Genomic DNA, 17,462 nt, shown 5'->3' with positions numbered 1-17,462 from the left:
CTTACTTTTATAACTAACATTTCTATTTATAAAACCCAGGATCCTATTTGCCCTATTTCTTGCTTCTAAACATTGCTTTGAAAATTTCATAGTCCTGTCTGTCTATCACTACTCCTAAATCCTTTCCTTCCTCTACTGCCTCTAGCCAACATCCCTCCATCTCATAGTTAAAGTTTGTGTTGGCTTTACCTAAACGGTTTGAATACTCTGCCTGTTTATCATTATAGAATATTTGAGTGCGATGACTTGCGTGCGCGTGAGTGTGAGCGTGAGCGTTATTAGTAGGTCTAAGGATTGGGAAGCTTGAGTGAAGGCAGAGGCCGATCACTCGCTGTTAGGTAATGTGTTTCAATAATGTAGTAGTTCTGTTTTAGCTCCTTCTCAGGTTTATTGTGACTGTTGGAATGCCTAGTTGTCATTGGAGGATGGTCATGTGGGAGTGAAAGCTCTCTACTGCCTCTAGCCAACATCCCTCCATCTCATAGTTAAAGTTTGTGTTGTCTTTACCTAAATGCATAACCTGACACTTATCAGAATTAAACTCCATCTGCCACCTGTCTGCCCATGCTGTCCAGGTCTCGTTGTATTCTGTAATTGTCCTTTTCACCCTGTACTGCACATGCTATCTTAGTATCATCTGCAAACTTTGATACTTTGCTACTAATTCCTATATCTAAATCGTTAATGTACACCAAGAAAAGAAGAGGTCCTAGCACTGATCCTTGGGGTACCCCACTAACCACTTCCTTCCACTCAGACATTGCCCCATTTAATACTACTCTCTGTTTCCTATCAGAAAGCCATCAGAAATCCAATCAACTAACCTACCCCTATCCCATGTAGTCTCAATTTGTACACTAGCCTCCTATGCGGTACCTTATCAAACGCCTTGCTAAAATCTAGATATATAACATCTATGCTATTTCCATCATCTAACTCCTTGGTAATATATTCTAAGATATCGAGCAAATTTGTAAGACAGGACCTCCCTGATCTAAAGCCATGTTGGGTATCTCTAATTAATCTATTCTCATTTAAATGCTCCCTTAATGATCTTCTCTAGTATCTTACATACTATACTAGTTAAACTGATCGGTCTATAATTATTCGCATCATCCTTCCTACCTTTTTTAAATATTGGAGTAACATTAGCTAACTTCCAGTCCTGAGGTATCTCAGCAAACCTAAGTGATCTTTCAAAGATTAACTTAAGTGCTTCAGAAATACTGTCTACACCCTCCCTAAGTACTCTGGCGTGTAGCTCATCAGGACCACTAGCTTTCCTATCGTCTAGTTCAAGAATAAATTTCCTAATAATTCCCGGTTTTATATCAATATTTTCTAAAGCTCTTAAACTACTCGTCGCACTGTTTGTAACAGGATTTCCTATTCTTTCCCTAGTAAATACTGAAGAAAATTGTTCATTCAATAATTCTACTATGTCTTCATTTTGATCCAGTACTACACCATCTTTTCTGAGTGGTCCAATCCTATCCTTATTTCTTTTATCACTGACCTTGTAATAACTATATAATTTTTTGGGATCTTTACTCCCAGCTCTAGCTAGTTTTATCTCTCTCTGCCTGCCTTTTACTTTTTTTTATAACCTTACTCAAATCATCCCTGACCTGTCTGTACCTAATCAAATCTACATCTTCCCCACTTTTCTGCAACTCTCTGTATGCCCTCTTCTTCTCTCTGATCTGGCTACCTATCTCATGAGTCCACCATAATGGCTTCCTGTTTCTCTGCCTTATATCTTTGTAAGGGATACACTGCATCACTATACCCTTTACTACAACCTTAGAAATATCCCACATCTCCTGTGCAGTTTTATTTCCAAAACTATCTTCCCAGTTTACCTCTCCTAATAACTGACGTAACCTACCATAATTGCCTTTCTGATAGTTTGGGACTCTAGTCTTATTCACTATATTATCCCTACTGGAATTAATGATAAATCTAATTATATGATGGTCACTGTTTGCTAAAGTCTCTCCTACCTCAACTTCCTTTAAACAATGCTCAATATTTGTTAGTACTATGTCTAAAACCTTCCTCCCCCTAGTAGGTTTATTTACCATCTGCACTAAATAGTTATCCTGAAAACTTTCCATAAACTTATTTTCACTAGCATCTCCTACCATCCTCTCCCAGTTTACTGACTTAAGATTAAAATCCCCTAAGATAATTGTCTGACTAGTACACCCCCTATTTATCTCATCTACCATAGGGTTGTCTACATCTGCTGACTGGTTAGGTGGCCTATAAAAGCTCCTACTCTAATAACCTTACTTTTGTTTACTCTAACATCCAGCCATAAGGACTCTACTCTGTTATCTACCTTAATACCATTAACCTGACTGGAAATGAAGGATTTTTTTACATAAATAACTACTCCTCCGCCTATCCTACCAATTCTCTGGTGTAAATACATAATGTGTCCATCTACTTCATATTCTTTCCTATTTTCCCTAAACTTTTCCTCATTTACCCATGCCTCTGTGACACATACAACATCTAAGTCCTCCTCAACTATATAACTAGATAACTCGTCCTTCTTGTTCCTAAGACTCCTGGCACTTACATAAAAACATTTAAGTCCTGCTACCTTCCTAGATGCTGTCTCCTTATTTGGAATCCTAATCTTATTCTCTCCTATTTGCACCTGGAAATCTTTCCTAATCTTTTCACTATCTCTGTTTATCCTATCTAATTTATGTCTAGCATCTTTCTTCTGGAATGCATTTGCTACCTCACCCCCTACACTCCATCCCAACTCCCCTCCAGACATCCACTCAGCACATCCACACCCTTCCTACTCAGATGCACACCATCCCTAGCATACAAATCCCTTCGCCCATAGAACCTATCCCATACATCCACAAAGCTGACACCCACATCCTTACACATCCCTTTTACCCGAACATTCACACCAATGGCTCTAGACAACCATTCCCTGCTAACATACACACGAGGCAAGATTCCTGACACTACACACCTCCTACCACTCTCCCTTATCTTGCCTAACATTTTCCGAAATCTTGCCACTAACTCCTCCGACCCACCTGCTCTGACATCGTTCCCACCTACGTGCAAAACTACTACACCCTCCCTCTCCATCCCCCCAACCCTCTTCTGCACCTCCTCACTCACTGCCTTCACACCTGCACCAGGCATACACACGTTCGTCCTCCTATCCCTGTCTTTCCCACAGAAAGTGCTATCTAAATACCTAACCTGAGAGTCACCCACCACACACACCTGAGGTGTGCTAGGCACAACCCTCCTCCTCCTCTCCTCTACCCCCTTCTTTCTCCTTTCACTCACCACAACCACTTCATTCACTCCACTCTCACTCTCCCCCTCCCCCTCCAACAAACCGAACCTATTTTCACACTCAACGGGTTTAGTCCTATCCTCCCTAACTGTCTCCGCTTTCCTTCCCCTCGCAACCTGCCATCTCTGCCTATCCTGACTACTATCTTTCCCCGTCTGGCTCGCCTGCTCCCTCTTCCCCACTCTGCTCTTCCCGACAGAGGGCCAAGCCACCCTGTCGCCCTCAGAAGGTCCAACCTTCGGCCTAACACTGATCTCCTGCCTAATTTTTTCCACTGCCTCCCCAAGCCTCTTAACCTCCTCCTTCAATTCAAAGATGAGAACTTCGTTCGCACTTTTCCCCTCACTTAGCTTTCTGATTTCCTCTCGCAATTCTCGGTGCTCAAGAGAAAGAACTAAATTCTCGCTCTTGAGCCTACACACCATACACTCAGAAAAGTCAACGACCTTCCTGTCGTGCCCACACATCTCACACACAACAAACTCTCCCAATCCCACCTCAATACTCTCTTTCACGCACTCAATCACACTCTGATATACCTCAGTAGCTACCGCCATACTAATTTACAATATGTTAACTCACAAACAAATAAAAATACTAGGTGACGGCGGGGTGGGGGAACCGCGGTGGTGGGAGGGCCTAAGTGAGGTCAACTAATCCTCTTTCAAGGTCAACTTGACGGTTACAAGCCTAGTCTCCTCCCACTACAAAAATACTTTTTAACTCACAAACACTGATTCTAACCACTATTTCACTCTAATCTAACACTTGCAGTACACACTTTCACTTCACTAACACTCAAAAGCACCACACACAGACACCAAGCACAAACACCACTCGCTAACTATAAAAACCACAGCCAGAAACGGAGCGCACACACAACACGTCCACTCGCCACCACAGCTACTCTATCTCTCCACATCTTGAATAACTGTACAGATGGGCAGGGGAGTGCATCACAAGTACAATAAGAAATATGATAAATTAACCTCATCAATCATAATATTCAAAAAGTAAATTGCCGAGATGAGGTGATAGCTGATTTGAATGTCTGAAGACTGGGATGTGTAACAACAGACTCAGGAGGGAATTCCAGTGGCCAGTATTACATATTGTGAATGAACGTCTCCTAATATCTAGGTTGGTGTGTACATGTGCAAGCTTGTGTTGATGGCCTCTGGTGGTGTTAGAAGTTGGGTGGAAGAAAAAGTCATTAAAATATAAGAAGGATTTTCCATTTACAATTTGTCACATCTTAATAATGCCATGACGTAATAGCCTCCCTTTAACAGAAAATAAATTCAAAACTTTTAGGCGATCATAATGGCAACCAGATCATAACAACCACCAGTGGCAAGTCTTGGAGAATTAAAGCACAATAAGTAGGACAACACTGTGGGGAAATGGGGAGAGAACTCTTACCTCTCACTCTCTCAACATAGTTTGTCAAGATCAAATCAAATACATTACTGGATGAATTTATGATTGGTTCAGCAATCAACTGGGTTAATCCCAACAAGAATCTTTCATCCAGCTGAGACAAATGCATACCAGGTTGGTCAGAATACTATTTAATTGTTGGTAAATTGAAATCCCTTACCACAACAACATTCTTCCCAGAACACAATTCCCACAAACACAATAACAAGGACTCATTTTTTAGTACTGCATAAGAAGGAGCTCTATAAACTCTATAAGGCAGAAATCAAAATCTATAAGATAAATGGTAACAATTGGAACATGAATTTCCACTTCATGAAAATTTAGGGTAGAACTAATATAAAGTCCCACACCGTGCTTTGCAATAACACCATTGACATCCTTCCTCAAAAATATATAACCTGGAATATCAACAAAAGAAGAGGGAAGGTGTTGAGGGCAATAGCCAAGTTTCAGTCACCCCTAACACATGTAAATCATACTTGTGCAATAAGCAACTTACATAGTTAAGTTTGTGGGTACACCTCTGATGGTCACCGAACGATAGCGTCGTTCCTCTCCCTTAGCTCTCTACACTGTTCTCTAATTCTAGCATTGAGAGCAGCCTCACCTAATGAAGTAGGAGCACCGGAGAGGGCAGAGGACAAGAAAGACTGTAGCTTGGACGATATTGCCTCTACTTTGTCTGTCAAAGTCTGACCAGTAGCACACTAGGCAGTGACCATTTCTGCCAACTGTTTTGTAACTTCTCTTTGGTCACACTGTTCTTAAATCAACAGCTGTTCCACTTCTATGGGGTGTGGGAGACTATTTTGCAAGCCCTCATTTTTGTACCCTACATTGCAAACAAACAAAAGAAATACCTTCTCCTGCCAACAGAGTAATGTCTTGGACTACACTCTCTGCCACGCCCATGCACATTGCGTTAGAGTGGCACCTTGTGGCACACCAGTCACACCCTGTACAGTCCTCTCCCTTGGGGAATTTACAGGTGCCACATAATTGTGGTTCACCAACACTCAATGTTTACATTTACACTCGGTCCTGGATTACGATGGGCCTGGCGATCAGCAGAGGCAGAGCTAGCAAGGGGCCAGATGGAGCTTCCAGCACGACCCTAATGCGTATTAGCCACCTTACCTTGAGTCATAATCATGGGAGATGGCAGCACAGCCCAACAAGGTCACAGGGCTGACAGCAGGTAGGATTGCTTGAGGATGGCCACTGTCAAGCAATGTGCTGGCAGTTTCAAGACTTTGGTATTCAGTATTCACCAGCTGAACTCTCAAACCTCTGACTCCTATTGATGCTTTTGAAAATGAGGACATCGTGCAAAAAACAGAGTTGTAATATTAAGTTTAGGTTAGGTTAGATTAGATTTGGGGTTAGGTTAACTTCGATGAAGTTTGTTTTGGTTGAGTCAGTCAGGGGAACCAAAATAGACCAAATTTTGCATTTGCTGAGAAGGTCTAAGGGGACAAATGGCAATATTTGGCAAACAAAGGACCTCTTGTCAATATTTACCACAAGATGGCAAGAGATGCAACATTCCAGCAGTGAGAAAGAGGCTAAAGACAGTCAGTCAGAGGAGAGGAGCTGATAAGATGAAAAGCTTTTGATTCCACCCTGTGTGAGTGGAACCACCCCATACATGTTAAGGATACTCCCATACAGGGACGGATAGGACAGATAAGACCCTTGTACAGAGTTAGTAGTCAGGAGTGTAAGAAAAACTGGCAATTGTTCACATGTCTGTAAAAAGCCTTGGTTGGTCTTTACATTTATCAATTATATCCTTTTCTTGTTTCTTTCTTTCTTCTCTTCTAATCAACACATATTCATTTCTTGCTCTTTTGTAACTTTCCCACTGCTTAATCCGTCTTTTCCTTCTCCACCTCTTCCATGCATCCTCTTTTCTTGTTCTAGCCTTTTCACATCTATCGTTAAACCAGTCCTGCTTTCCAACTTCTCTATGTTGTCTTATTGGTACAAATTTTTTCTCACCTTCTTTGTATATTTTTATAAATTCCTTCCACTTTTCATTTGCTCCCTTAGCACTTTTGAATTTCATCCAACTTGTCTCTTGAAAGAATTTCCTTAGGTTTCCAAAATCTGTCTTGGCATAATTCCATCTTCCCACTTTATATTCTTCATTTCTTCTAGATTTCTCTTCATCTATCACCTTGAACTCCAAAACTGCATGATCACTCTTTGCTAAAGGGCACTCCACCCTCATCTCCTCAATGACCATTGGCTCTGTACTAAAGACCAAGTCCAGTCTTGACGATGCTCCCTCTCCTCCAAACCTAGTATCTTCTTTGACCCACTGAGTTAACACATTTTCCATTGCCAGTGTCAATAGTGTATTTCCCCATGTTGTCTCTGATCCCTCCATTGACCAGTCCTCCCAACACACCTCTTTACAATTAAAATCTCCCATCATTATAGTTCGTTCACAGCCACCCAACATTTCTTCCAGACATGTTCCTGTATCTCTTATCATTTCTTCATATTCCTGTACTGACCATGCATTTGTCTTAGGTGGTACGTACACCACTATGTAGTGCCTCTTTTTTCCTTCATTAGTTTCTGCTCTGATCTTTAGCACTTCTGCCTTTCCCATACCTTCTTTCACTTGATCCACCTTTATATCTTTTTTAACCAGCAACATCACTCCTCCTCCCATCTTACCTACTCTATTTCTTTTCCAAACATTATATTTCCTTCTCCAACCATCATCAGGTCTTCTCCTCTCTCAGTTTTGTTTCAGTAAGACCCACAATATCTGGGTTCTTATCCCTCAAGTAATCGTTGAGTTCTAAAATCCCGATATCACTCCATTTATGTTGGAATACATTACATTCCGCTCATACGTAAGTTTCTTTAGTCCTTTCTTACTGTACTTTTCTGGGTTATGAACCACTTCCTCAGTCTCATATCCAAGATTCTCCAGAAAAACTCTTTCTTCTCCTCTTCTGTCCTCTCTTCATTTTTTTTCAAAGCCTCCTTTCTCAACTCATTTAACATTTCTCTTTCCTTTTCACCGAGATCTCTTCTCAACCAAATCTTCCTTGTTGTTTCCTGCTGGGCTAACCTCCATGACTTCTCCACCAATTCATCTACATCCTTTTGTGACTTAAATTTGATTCTTACTGGCCTCATACCTTCTCCTGTGAACTTTCCAATTCTATGGAAGTCCTCTATTTCTTGTACTAGGTCTTTTCCCTCCTCCTGCACCACATTAATGATATTATTTATCACCTTTTTTATGTTTTTCTCTCTCCATTTTACTCGGTGTCTTATCCTCCTCCACACCAAATATCACCACACATCTCTTTTTGTCTACAGTTTCCCTCACCAATGTCTCATTTGACTTAATAACCTTCACAACTTTCTCAGCAATCTTCTCTTCTATGATCTGTTGATCTATAATTTCAGCAAGGCCCAAAGTTTTCTCCCCAGACTCTTTGATTTCCTTTTCCAGACTTGCAACTTTGTAATTTACCTCCTTTCTTTCCACTTCCTGACTTTTTTTCCATTCAGCCTGCTTCTCCATCACTTTTCCTAAAGATTCTCCACATTTGTCGTGTGTGTGTGTGTGTGTTTGTGTGTGTGTGTGCAATGAAACAGTTTATGAAACTTTGTAATGAAGAAAAGATGAAGTGATTGAATAGTAAGATGTACAGATTCTCAGTTTTTCTGTGAACTTTGTGTCTGTCAAAGATGAATGTGATCAATCTGTGTGTTATTGATTTCTTTGTGGAGGCATCTCTGTCACAGGAGGAAGAAGAGATGAGTGGCTGACTTGTATTTATTTGTTAGGAGTTGGTGAGTGCAGTTTGTGTGTGTTTGTGAGTGGTGGTGTTTATCAGTAAGGAGGGCTGAGTGGCTGAGTTGCACATCTTCCCTGTGTGTTAATGAGTGCAATGACGGTTTGTTTCCCCCACAGGACGTACTGCACCGGTGGCGAGGCGTCGAGGGAAGCACCTCTTTGTGTTCCTGCCCACCACTTTACTGAACACATGAAGGTGCTCCAGAGTTTCAAGAAGGGTGGCACACACACTTTGCTGCACTACAAGTAAGGCAAACAAGTTGTCAAGTAGTAGTTATTTTGACATTGTCGCCAGTGTTTCTCGCCCCCATCTGCTTACTCGGTACAAGGGCCTGATCTGTCTTTGTATGAAGTAATCTTTGCATGTTTGGGGGGAGTTCCACTCACACAGTATTGTTAGATTGGGTGGAATCAAAAGCTTTTCATGTAATCAACTCCTCTCCTCTGACTGACTGACTGTCTGCAGCCTCTTTCTCACTGCCAAAATATTGCATCTTTTTTATCTTATCACCATTTTCATGCTAACTGCTCTACTGATCTTGCTAAGTGCATACGTCACCTCCTCCTGCAGCCTTGCTGCACAAGGCTTTCTTCTTCCTCTCATCCCTGTTCTGTCCAACTCTCTAATACAAGAGTTAACCAGTACTCTCAACCATTCAGACCTTTCTCTGGTAAACTCTGGAATTCCCTACATGCTTCTGTATTTCCATCTTTGTACAACTTGATGTTTTTTAATAGGGAGATTTCAAGACATGCTAATTCTGTACCAATCTTTTAGTGAACTTGAAATTCAAGTGGGCTTCTTCTTTAACTTTTGTTGCCTTGGCTAGTTGCCCTCTTGCATGAAAAAAAAAAAAAAAAAAAAATAGTGTGGCTTTGCTTTGCTGGGTTTTTGATCTACCTTCCTGTATCAGAAATGTGATTACAAATGAGCAGTTTTCACAATTTCTGATTGATAAGATGACTTGAAGGTAATTGATCACTAAACATGATCTTTTGTTGACTCCTTTCTTTTGTTGCAGGCTTTTGGAGGTCCAGCGGCACACTGCACACTTCTTTCCTAAACGTGTGTGCAGAGTGCAAGACAGAGTGGCAAGGATGGAGGATGCATCAACATTCACAGCATCATTGGTTCATGCTTTTTTTCTTTTTTTGTGTGTGTGTGTGTGGAAAGAAGTGCACACAGTTTTAACCGAAGGATTATATGTGTGTGTGTGTGTGTGTGTGTGTGTGGGCAGCTTTATGGGCAAGTGTGCCAGTCATTCCTTGAATTCAATGTTTTTCATTTAGGGAAAAATTGTTGTATATAATTAGGTTTATAGACATTTTTGAGTGGGAATGTTTAGACTGATTAAATAGTAAGTTTCTCTACTTTGTAGAGCTTTGCTGTTACTGTTCTGTGTAAGGTTTCAAGGGCCGTATTCTACAAACCATCATAGCTAGTGATGTGATTGTAGACAAAATGGTGCATTTTAGACACAAGTCCCTCAATGACAGGCTCTCACCTTGTGACTCGTCATAAGTTCAGTCTGTTGCAGCGCTGCCAACCACTGTCTTAAAACTCTTCTCAGCATGGTGAGAGCTTGTTTTATGTACCATGGCATGATCCCCGACAGTTTTGATATTAATTAATGATAAATATCTGTAATGATGGCTAAATAATGTCCTTTGATGGAGTAATTTATCATTATAGATAACTGCCAAGAGGGTGCGATCAGTTTTCCAAAAACTCAAACAAACCTTGCTCTGAGTGGCTTGCATGTGTCATGTGTCATGTGTCAGGCTGTTGGGCATAATCTTATGTTTGTCATGTTTCCTTTGTTTGGATACACAGTCTTACTATGATGTCAAAATAATTAGAATTGTAGAAATTATGTCAAGGATCTATTTCTTTGTATACTTATATAAAGTTGACAAGTGATGAGCCCAAAGACCAGCAGTGGAGTGACGGTCAGGCATTCAGTGAGACCTGAGGCTGACTGTGTAGAATACGGCCCCAGAAGGACGGTCTGTGTTTTGTGTATTTATGGTGACAATGTAGCGTTGCAAGGGACAACATGCTGTTTGAGACCAAAGCCATTGTGTAAGAAATCATTGTACAGAGTTGATAGTTCCTCCTAGACTTTGCAATGAAATTGCTGTCAAAATACTATTATGTTATTGTATTCATTTTTTTAATGTTATATTAGACAAATGTATGGATGACCTGTTCATACAGAGACTGCTGCCATGTATGTGCAGGCCTCATGGTCCATCTTGCAACTTTCCTAATTTTTTTCTCTAATACTTTGTAAGGTGAAAATATTCCCAGACTAAAAAATATAAAATTGTCCCAAGTTAGAAATTGCAGAAATTATTCTAAGTTGAAATATAAAAATTGTTGTATGTTGCAAGTTGTAAAATTTCTGTTGAAAATTGTTAAAATTTTCCTAGCTGTTCAAATTCTAGTGTTGCTTTGTAAAAATATCCTAGCTGTTCAAATTCTAGTGTTGCTTTGTAAAAATGTTCTAAGTCGAAAGTTTTGGTAGAGTTTTCATCTGATTTGTGTAAAAATTTTCTAGTTGAAATTTGTAGTTTCCTAGCTGTACAAAATTTTCTAAGTCGAAAGTTTTGGTAGAGTTTTCATCAGATTTGTGTAAAAATTTTCTAGTTGAAATTTGTAGTTTTCTAGCTGTACAAATTCTGGTGTTACACTGTAAAATTTTTCTAAGTTGAAAGTTTTGGTGGAGTTTTCAGAGTTGTGTAAAAATGTGTTGATTGAATAAAAGTGAAGGAAGGGAGACTCTTCAATGTATTTTTAACCCAAATATACATCTGCTGTTTCTCCGGAGACTCTTCGGAGTATTTATGACTTAGCACAGTTTTTGAGGCTGTTTTGCAGGGATTTTTTGCCATTTTTTGCTGCTTTTTAGCAATTTTTCAGCATTTTGGGGCAGTTTTTGCAGGGAATTGCCATTTTTGCTGCTTTTAGCAATTTTTCAGCATTTTGGGGCAGTTTTGCAGGGAATTTTCCCACTTTGCTGCTTTTCAGGAGCAGTTTTGTAAGGACTGGTTTTTCAGTTATATTCTTTTAACTGGTTTTCAGTATTCTTTTAACTATTTCCTACTGCTTTTGAGCTTTTTTAGGCATTTCACTGAGAATTGGCCCAATTGAGTGAGTATCTCAGGGTTCTTTGATATGTTGAATGGTTGGTTAACTTGATAGAAAGGATTACTCACTTTGTGACAAGCTGTATGTAGTATTATTATATTGTGGGGCTTAACAAGGGGAGGCTTGAGTTTAGATTTTAACTGAGGTGAGTGAGGTAAGGTTAAGCTCCAGAGCAAGTCTGGTTATGTTTATTTCATAAACGGTTCCTATAAAAAAAAAAAAAATAATGGAATTAAAGCAATATCAATTTTCTTATTATGATTTATTATTAGTACTAACACAACAGTCATGTGGGTCCATCACAGAACATAAGGAATAACAACATTACACATGTGGGCACATTCACATTAGATGGAAGGAATAATAAATAACATTACAAGAGTGATTGGCAACATGTATTGGTTAGGTTAGATGAAGCAAGGCAGTCTGTCCTGTCCTCCCTCCCACCCTGGATGAGGCAGCAACATGTATTGGTTAGGTTAGGTTAGATGAAGCAAGGCTGTCCTGTCCTGTCCTCCCTCCCTGGATGACGCCGAGTGTTGCCAGGTCAGAGCTGGTGAGAGGCAGGGTCCAATTCCTCCATGAAAGGCGCAGACAGTTTGTGTCTTCCAGTGCAAGAAGAGCCAGTTTCCTGCCGCAGGTTGAGGGTGTTAGGACACGCTGGTTTGGTTCTCCCTCCAGTAGTGGCAGGACCTGTAAAAAATAATTTTACCTTTACACTTTAATCATGAACAACCTTGTCCTCAAATGTAGGACAGGTGTGGTGTGGTGTGGTGTGGTGTGACCGCCCTGTAAATGTTTAGTGGATTCCATTTTACTCACCGCAAGTTATCTCCAATCCTCTTTATTAAAGTATTCCTTAAAATAAAGTACTCCATAAAAAAGTAATTCCTTAAAAAAAACTAATTCCTTAAAAAACTAATTCCTTAAAAAAAACTAATTCCTTAAAAAAAACTAATTCCTTAAAAAAAACTAATTCCTTAAAAAAAACTAATTCCTTAAAACAACTAATTCCTTAAAACAACTAATTCCTTAAAACAACTAATTCCTTAAAACAACTAATTCCTTAAAACAACTAATTCCTTAAAAAAAAAGTAATTCCTTAAAAAATATATATATTCCTCATTCTCTTCTGATAACGAACGTTCGAGTTTTGCTTGTAACACCGTTATATTACCTTTTAACACCAAGACAGAACCAGGGTTAAAAAAGAGACCCTGGACAGAACAGTTCCTGATAGCCTGTACGCCTCATGGAGGCGGTGAAACGGCCCGGCCCATACCTGTGCCGAACCACACGCCTCCTCGGTCTGCGTCATCTTCTGAAGAGAGTGAAACACATGCGCCTCCACGAAGTTGGTAATGCGCAGTTGCGCAGTTGTAGGGACGCCTGTGCCAGATTTGTGGCGGGTCGTGCTCCACCTCCTGACTGACGCCCGAGACTTGCTTGCTCCATGTTTAGGGATGGCCGGCATGACCCGACCTTGTCCCTCGTCGTATACACCGCCCCTTGTTGTACACTCCTGCAACAAGAAAGTCACCAATCAATAAAGAAACATCTGCTGTCATTAATTCCTCTTTAATGACTAATCCAAGACCTCTGATATAGGGACAAATTGCACAGTATGATCAGAGTGACTTGCCTCAAATTCAATGCAACTGCGTATATTACTGATGGAACTAACTAGCGTATGGTGCTGCACCTAGCTAGTGCACCACAACACCCCGAAAATTATTACTCGACTGTTTTTTGCGCATGGCTTCCTCGAGACATGGCATGTATTTCAAGGGTTACGCAAGGGTAAAAAGGTTGAGAAACCATATTCTCTATATGTATTTCCATTTTTCATATTAGTTTTCATTCTCTCTCTCTCTCTCTCTCTCTCTCTCTCTCTCTCTCTCTCTCTCTCTCTCTCTCATGAAGCCACTCTGACCAATAGCGTGGCTTCACATATGCGACGTCAAATCACCAGGGTAGAGGAGCTGCGAAGTGTAAGCAGGGAATCGAGGCGATCGCACGAGACTTTATCGGGGACACTGCCAATATAAATGGTTACTACACAGCCATTTCGAAGCTTTTACACAACAAAAGCCTTACTCATTCATAAACTATTAAAGAAACTGGGGTGCCGTGACGTTAAAGCACGATCACTTGTTTGATGCTTTACATATAAAATGGCACACTGGTTCACAACACATACGAAACTGGGGTCGAAACGTCACGTTACCCAACAACTCTCACACAACTCCTTATCCCACTACCCTAACAATCCTACACGTAGCTCATGCCGAAGTTCGTGACCGCTTAGCCTACATCTGCGCCACCGCTCAGTGAGGGAAGCCGAGATACACTAAGGGAGACCCAAGAGCCACTAAAAGCACCCTTCAGCCTTGCTATCAATGCACACCAAAGCCACGAGTTATGAGCATGTGCTGCGTTCAACAAACAGGTTACAAGTTCCCATTAATAGAACACTACGCGTTATTTTACTACGGAATGGCAACTTACAATGCATATTAAGTGTTACCAAATAACCAAATTGATATTCAGAAATACACTATAAACAAGAAATACTCTATAAACAAACCGTTCCACGAAGTGCCAAGCAACACTTCCTATCATCTGAAATACATCTCGTTCATGAGAAACGGGCAAAGGTCCTTCACTACACACGGTCACACGCCAACACCACCACTGTACAGTGTACAACATACCTTCCCGACATACAACAGGAACACCACCAAACCAACACCTTACAACGAGGCAGAGGCCAGACACACTTCTCGGCGCACACACGACTCACCTCCACGATGCCAACACAAGAAATCGTCCTGATGTCCCTCACTGCTATCCGCTTCACCTCCTCCTCCTACTGCCCCCCCCTCCTCCTCCCTCCCTTGTTTGCAGTAAAGACACTTAATAACTAACTAGCCACTCTCGGTGAGTGGGGATTGAAATAGTGGAGACTGGACAGTAATCTTCTGACCTCCATAGACTCTTCCTAATACAAATAAGATCATCTAATCATACCCAAAACTCATAGTGAGAGGAAAAGATGTTTCTGAATACCGGCGAAAACCACACGACAAACTAACAAACTTCAAACCTTCATGGAAACGTCTCTCAGGCTGGTCTCGCCACGTCCTGAGGGGCTGAGAATGGCACTGCAGTTGATGAGAAGGTCCAGTGCCTTGCCATGGGTCTGCTGTATGTGTTGAGCGGCTGCCTGCACTGCCCCCTCACTCGTCACATCAAGCTGCACTACATCAATGAGGCTTGGGTGTTCCGACTGCAGGGAAGGACAGAGAATAAAGGTACAGTTCTAATGCTTTTAAATAAGTTAGGTTTAAAATGTGTTAGATTAGGGTAGGTTGGAGTGAAGACTAAAGGTACAGTTCTAATGTTTTTTTAAATAGGCATTAATAGGAATGATAAATGATTAGATAGAAGGAAGTTGTGGTGTTGGGTAGCTGTCGGGACAGTACAGCCACGAAGGTGAAGGTTCTTCATAGAAACACGTACTAACTGGAGTATGTGTATTCAAGCAGAGGAACACAGAGAAAGCCTTGGAAGGACCCCCATACGCCTGCCTGCCTTGGAGACACCAGCAAGACTGAGGCTTACGTAGGGTTGCCAGGCGTATGATAATCAGAGGTACAGGGAATACATATGATATATTACATTACATACCCACACCTCCCTCCCCCCTCACGCTCGTAGCACTGTCTCGAGCGGAACTCTTTTCCATGAGCCGCTGGGAACAACGTGGGGCAACTGGGGGAGCAAATAAAGCAGACGGACTTTTCTCGTCTGACCAAGTGACCACAGGGATGTGTGTGTGTGTGTGTGTGTGTGTGTGTGTGTGTTAGTATGTATGTATGTATGTGAATGTCTGTACTTATTTTGAATTGCATTTATTTAGGTGTTTTGTGAAGTTCTAATTGCAGTACCAATAGTTAATTTAAAATTTTGTGACCTTTTCCTGATTATTTTTTTCTTTACAGAGCAGAAGAAAGAAATCCTTCGAATATTCCCAAAAGTGAAGGCGACTTTGAAGAATATGTTCTATAACTTGTCCACGTGTGTGTGTGTGTGTGTGTGTGTGTGTGTGTGTGTTTAAATTTATGTATGGTCTTTCTACACACATTTTCATCATTGTTAATTCCACTCTGCTATAAATTGGTATGAAAAGCTGTGTTTCTTGATATCTCTTCTGCAATCTCTTATTTTTAGTTTTCCATGTCTTCTAATGCTTCTCATATCATGTTTCACAAGATCATCTCTGTCCAGCTTCTCTATCCCTTCCAATCCCCTATATAGAGCTATCATATCATGGGTGTGTGTGTGTGTGTGTGTGTGTGTGTGTGTGTGTGTGTGTGTGTGTGTGTGTGTGTGTGTGTGTGCAATTGCCAGCCTGGTACATTGATAGATATTGCACACAGAGTAACAGAGACCAAAACTGCAGGCCTTGAGTCACATTACCTGTAGTTCTCATTGAGGTTTGTGGAAGGTTTTATAGGGTCAAAAGATTAAAGCACAGAGTCTTCCCCATTTTAATCCCCAGGTAAGTTTCTGAAGCTGTGTAAAATTGCCAAATAATAATCAGAATGAATAAAAAAAATCGCGTCATGATACTCTACTAATACAACAACAACAACAACAACAACTACTACTACTACTACTACTACTACTACTACACGTCAGAGGTAGTTTTAGCTAATGACAACTGCCACGAAAAATGATGACAGAAATACAGATATCAGCTTAGATAGAAATACAGGAAGGAAAACTGCTTTATCGAGTACAGAGACAACTGTTTGTGTAGTTTTGACTCTTCTGTAGCCAAGTGATGTGACTGACGTGTGTTGTGGCGTGACGGAAGGTGTAGTTAGGGTCATGCCTGTCTGTCACGTCTAATTCTGTGCGAGGACGTGATCAAGTCGTGTCAGAGAGAGAGAGAGAGAGAGAGAGAGAGAGAGAGAGACCGTGACCTAAAAATAATGGTATGGATCTATATATGTTATTGAACTCTATATGTATGTATGTATGTACGTATGTATGTATGAAATAAAGCTTTAACTCTTGGGAGAACATTAAATAGATAGATAAAAAATGAAATGAAATAAAAGGTGGATATTTTGCCTTGTTTTGCCTCAGAAATAGAAGAAAATATGAAAAAAAATCAATGAAAATAGAGAATAAACCTGAAAAAGAGATTGAAATGTGAAAAGAAAGAAAATGATAAGAAAAGTAAGAAAGTAAAGATGAAAAGGAGTTTATTTCGTTTTTAGGATGAGAGAGAGAGAGAGAGAGAGAGAGAGAGAGAGAGAGAGAGAGAGAGAGAGTCGAGGCCGTGTCCGTGGAGTTTGGACTTGCATGAGAGAGAGAAATGATTGCATGATTCTCTCTCTCTCTCTCTCTCTCTCTCTCTCTCTCTCTCTACTTCTACTACTACTACTACTACTACTACCACTACCACTACTACATCCACCACAGCCACTTCCTCTACTACTACCACTACTACTACTACTACTACTACTACCACCACAGCCACTGCTACTACTACTACCACTACCACTACTACTACTACTACTACTACCACTACTACTACTACTAAGGGTAAACAGTAAAACACATGCATACAACACCGCAGCACCAACACATGATGACAAACAGACAAACAAACACACAAACAAACA

General features: G+C 40.7%; 1 protein-coding gene and 1 long non-coding RNA gene across 2 annotated transcripts in view; one reads left to right on the top strand and one right to left on the bottom strand.

Moving 5' to 3' along the window:
* The first annotated feature begins 8,325 nt into the window (after positions 1-8,325).
* On the top strand, positions 8,326-11,394 carry LOC123509448. The gene is made up of 2 exons (XR_006676198.1): positions 8,326-8,858; positions 9,635-11,394. It is a non-coding gene; the product is annotated as an uncharacterized LOC123509448 (long non-coding RNA).
* Positions 11,395-12,010: 616 nt separating this feature from the next.
* LOC123509429 overlaps positions 12,011-17,462 on the bottom strand; it is a 158,115-nt gene continuing 152,663 nt past the window's right edge. Inside the window, exons 2-4 of the mRNA XM_045263723.1 lie at positions 14,870-15,052; positions 13,046-13,285; positions 12,011-12,456 (exon numbers count right to left, since the gene is read on the bottom strand). Coding sequence (XP_045119658.1) covers positions 12,238-12,456; positions 13,046-13,285; positions 14,870-15,052 — 642 coding nt within the window. The 3' untranslated portion in view covers positions 12,011-12,237. The remainder of the gene's footprint in view (positions 12,457-13,045; positions 13,286-14,869; positions 15,053-17,462) is intronic.

The sequence above is a fragment of the Portunus trituberculatus genome, chromosome 3 (assembly GCF_017591435.1).
Source record: "Portunus trituberculatus isolate SZX2019 chromosome 3, ASM1759143v1, whole genome shotgun sequence".
Classification (NCBI taxonomy): Eukaryota; Metazoa; Arthropoda; class Malacostraca; order Decapoda; family Portunidae; genus Portunus; species Portunus trituberculatus.
Note: the sequence above shows the minus strand (reverse complement) of the source record. Positions and strands in the feature narration are given on the sequence as shown.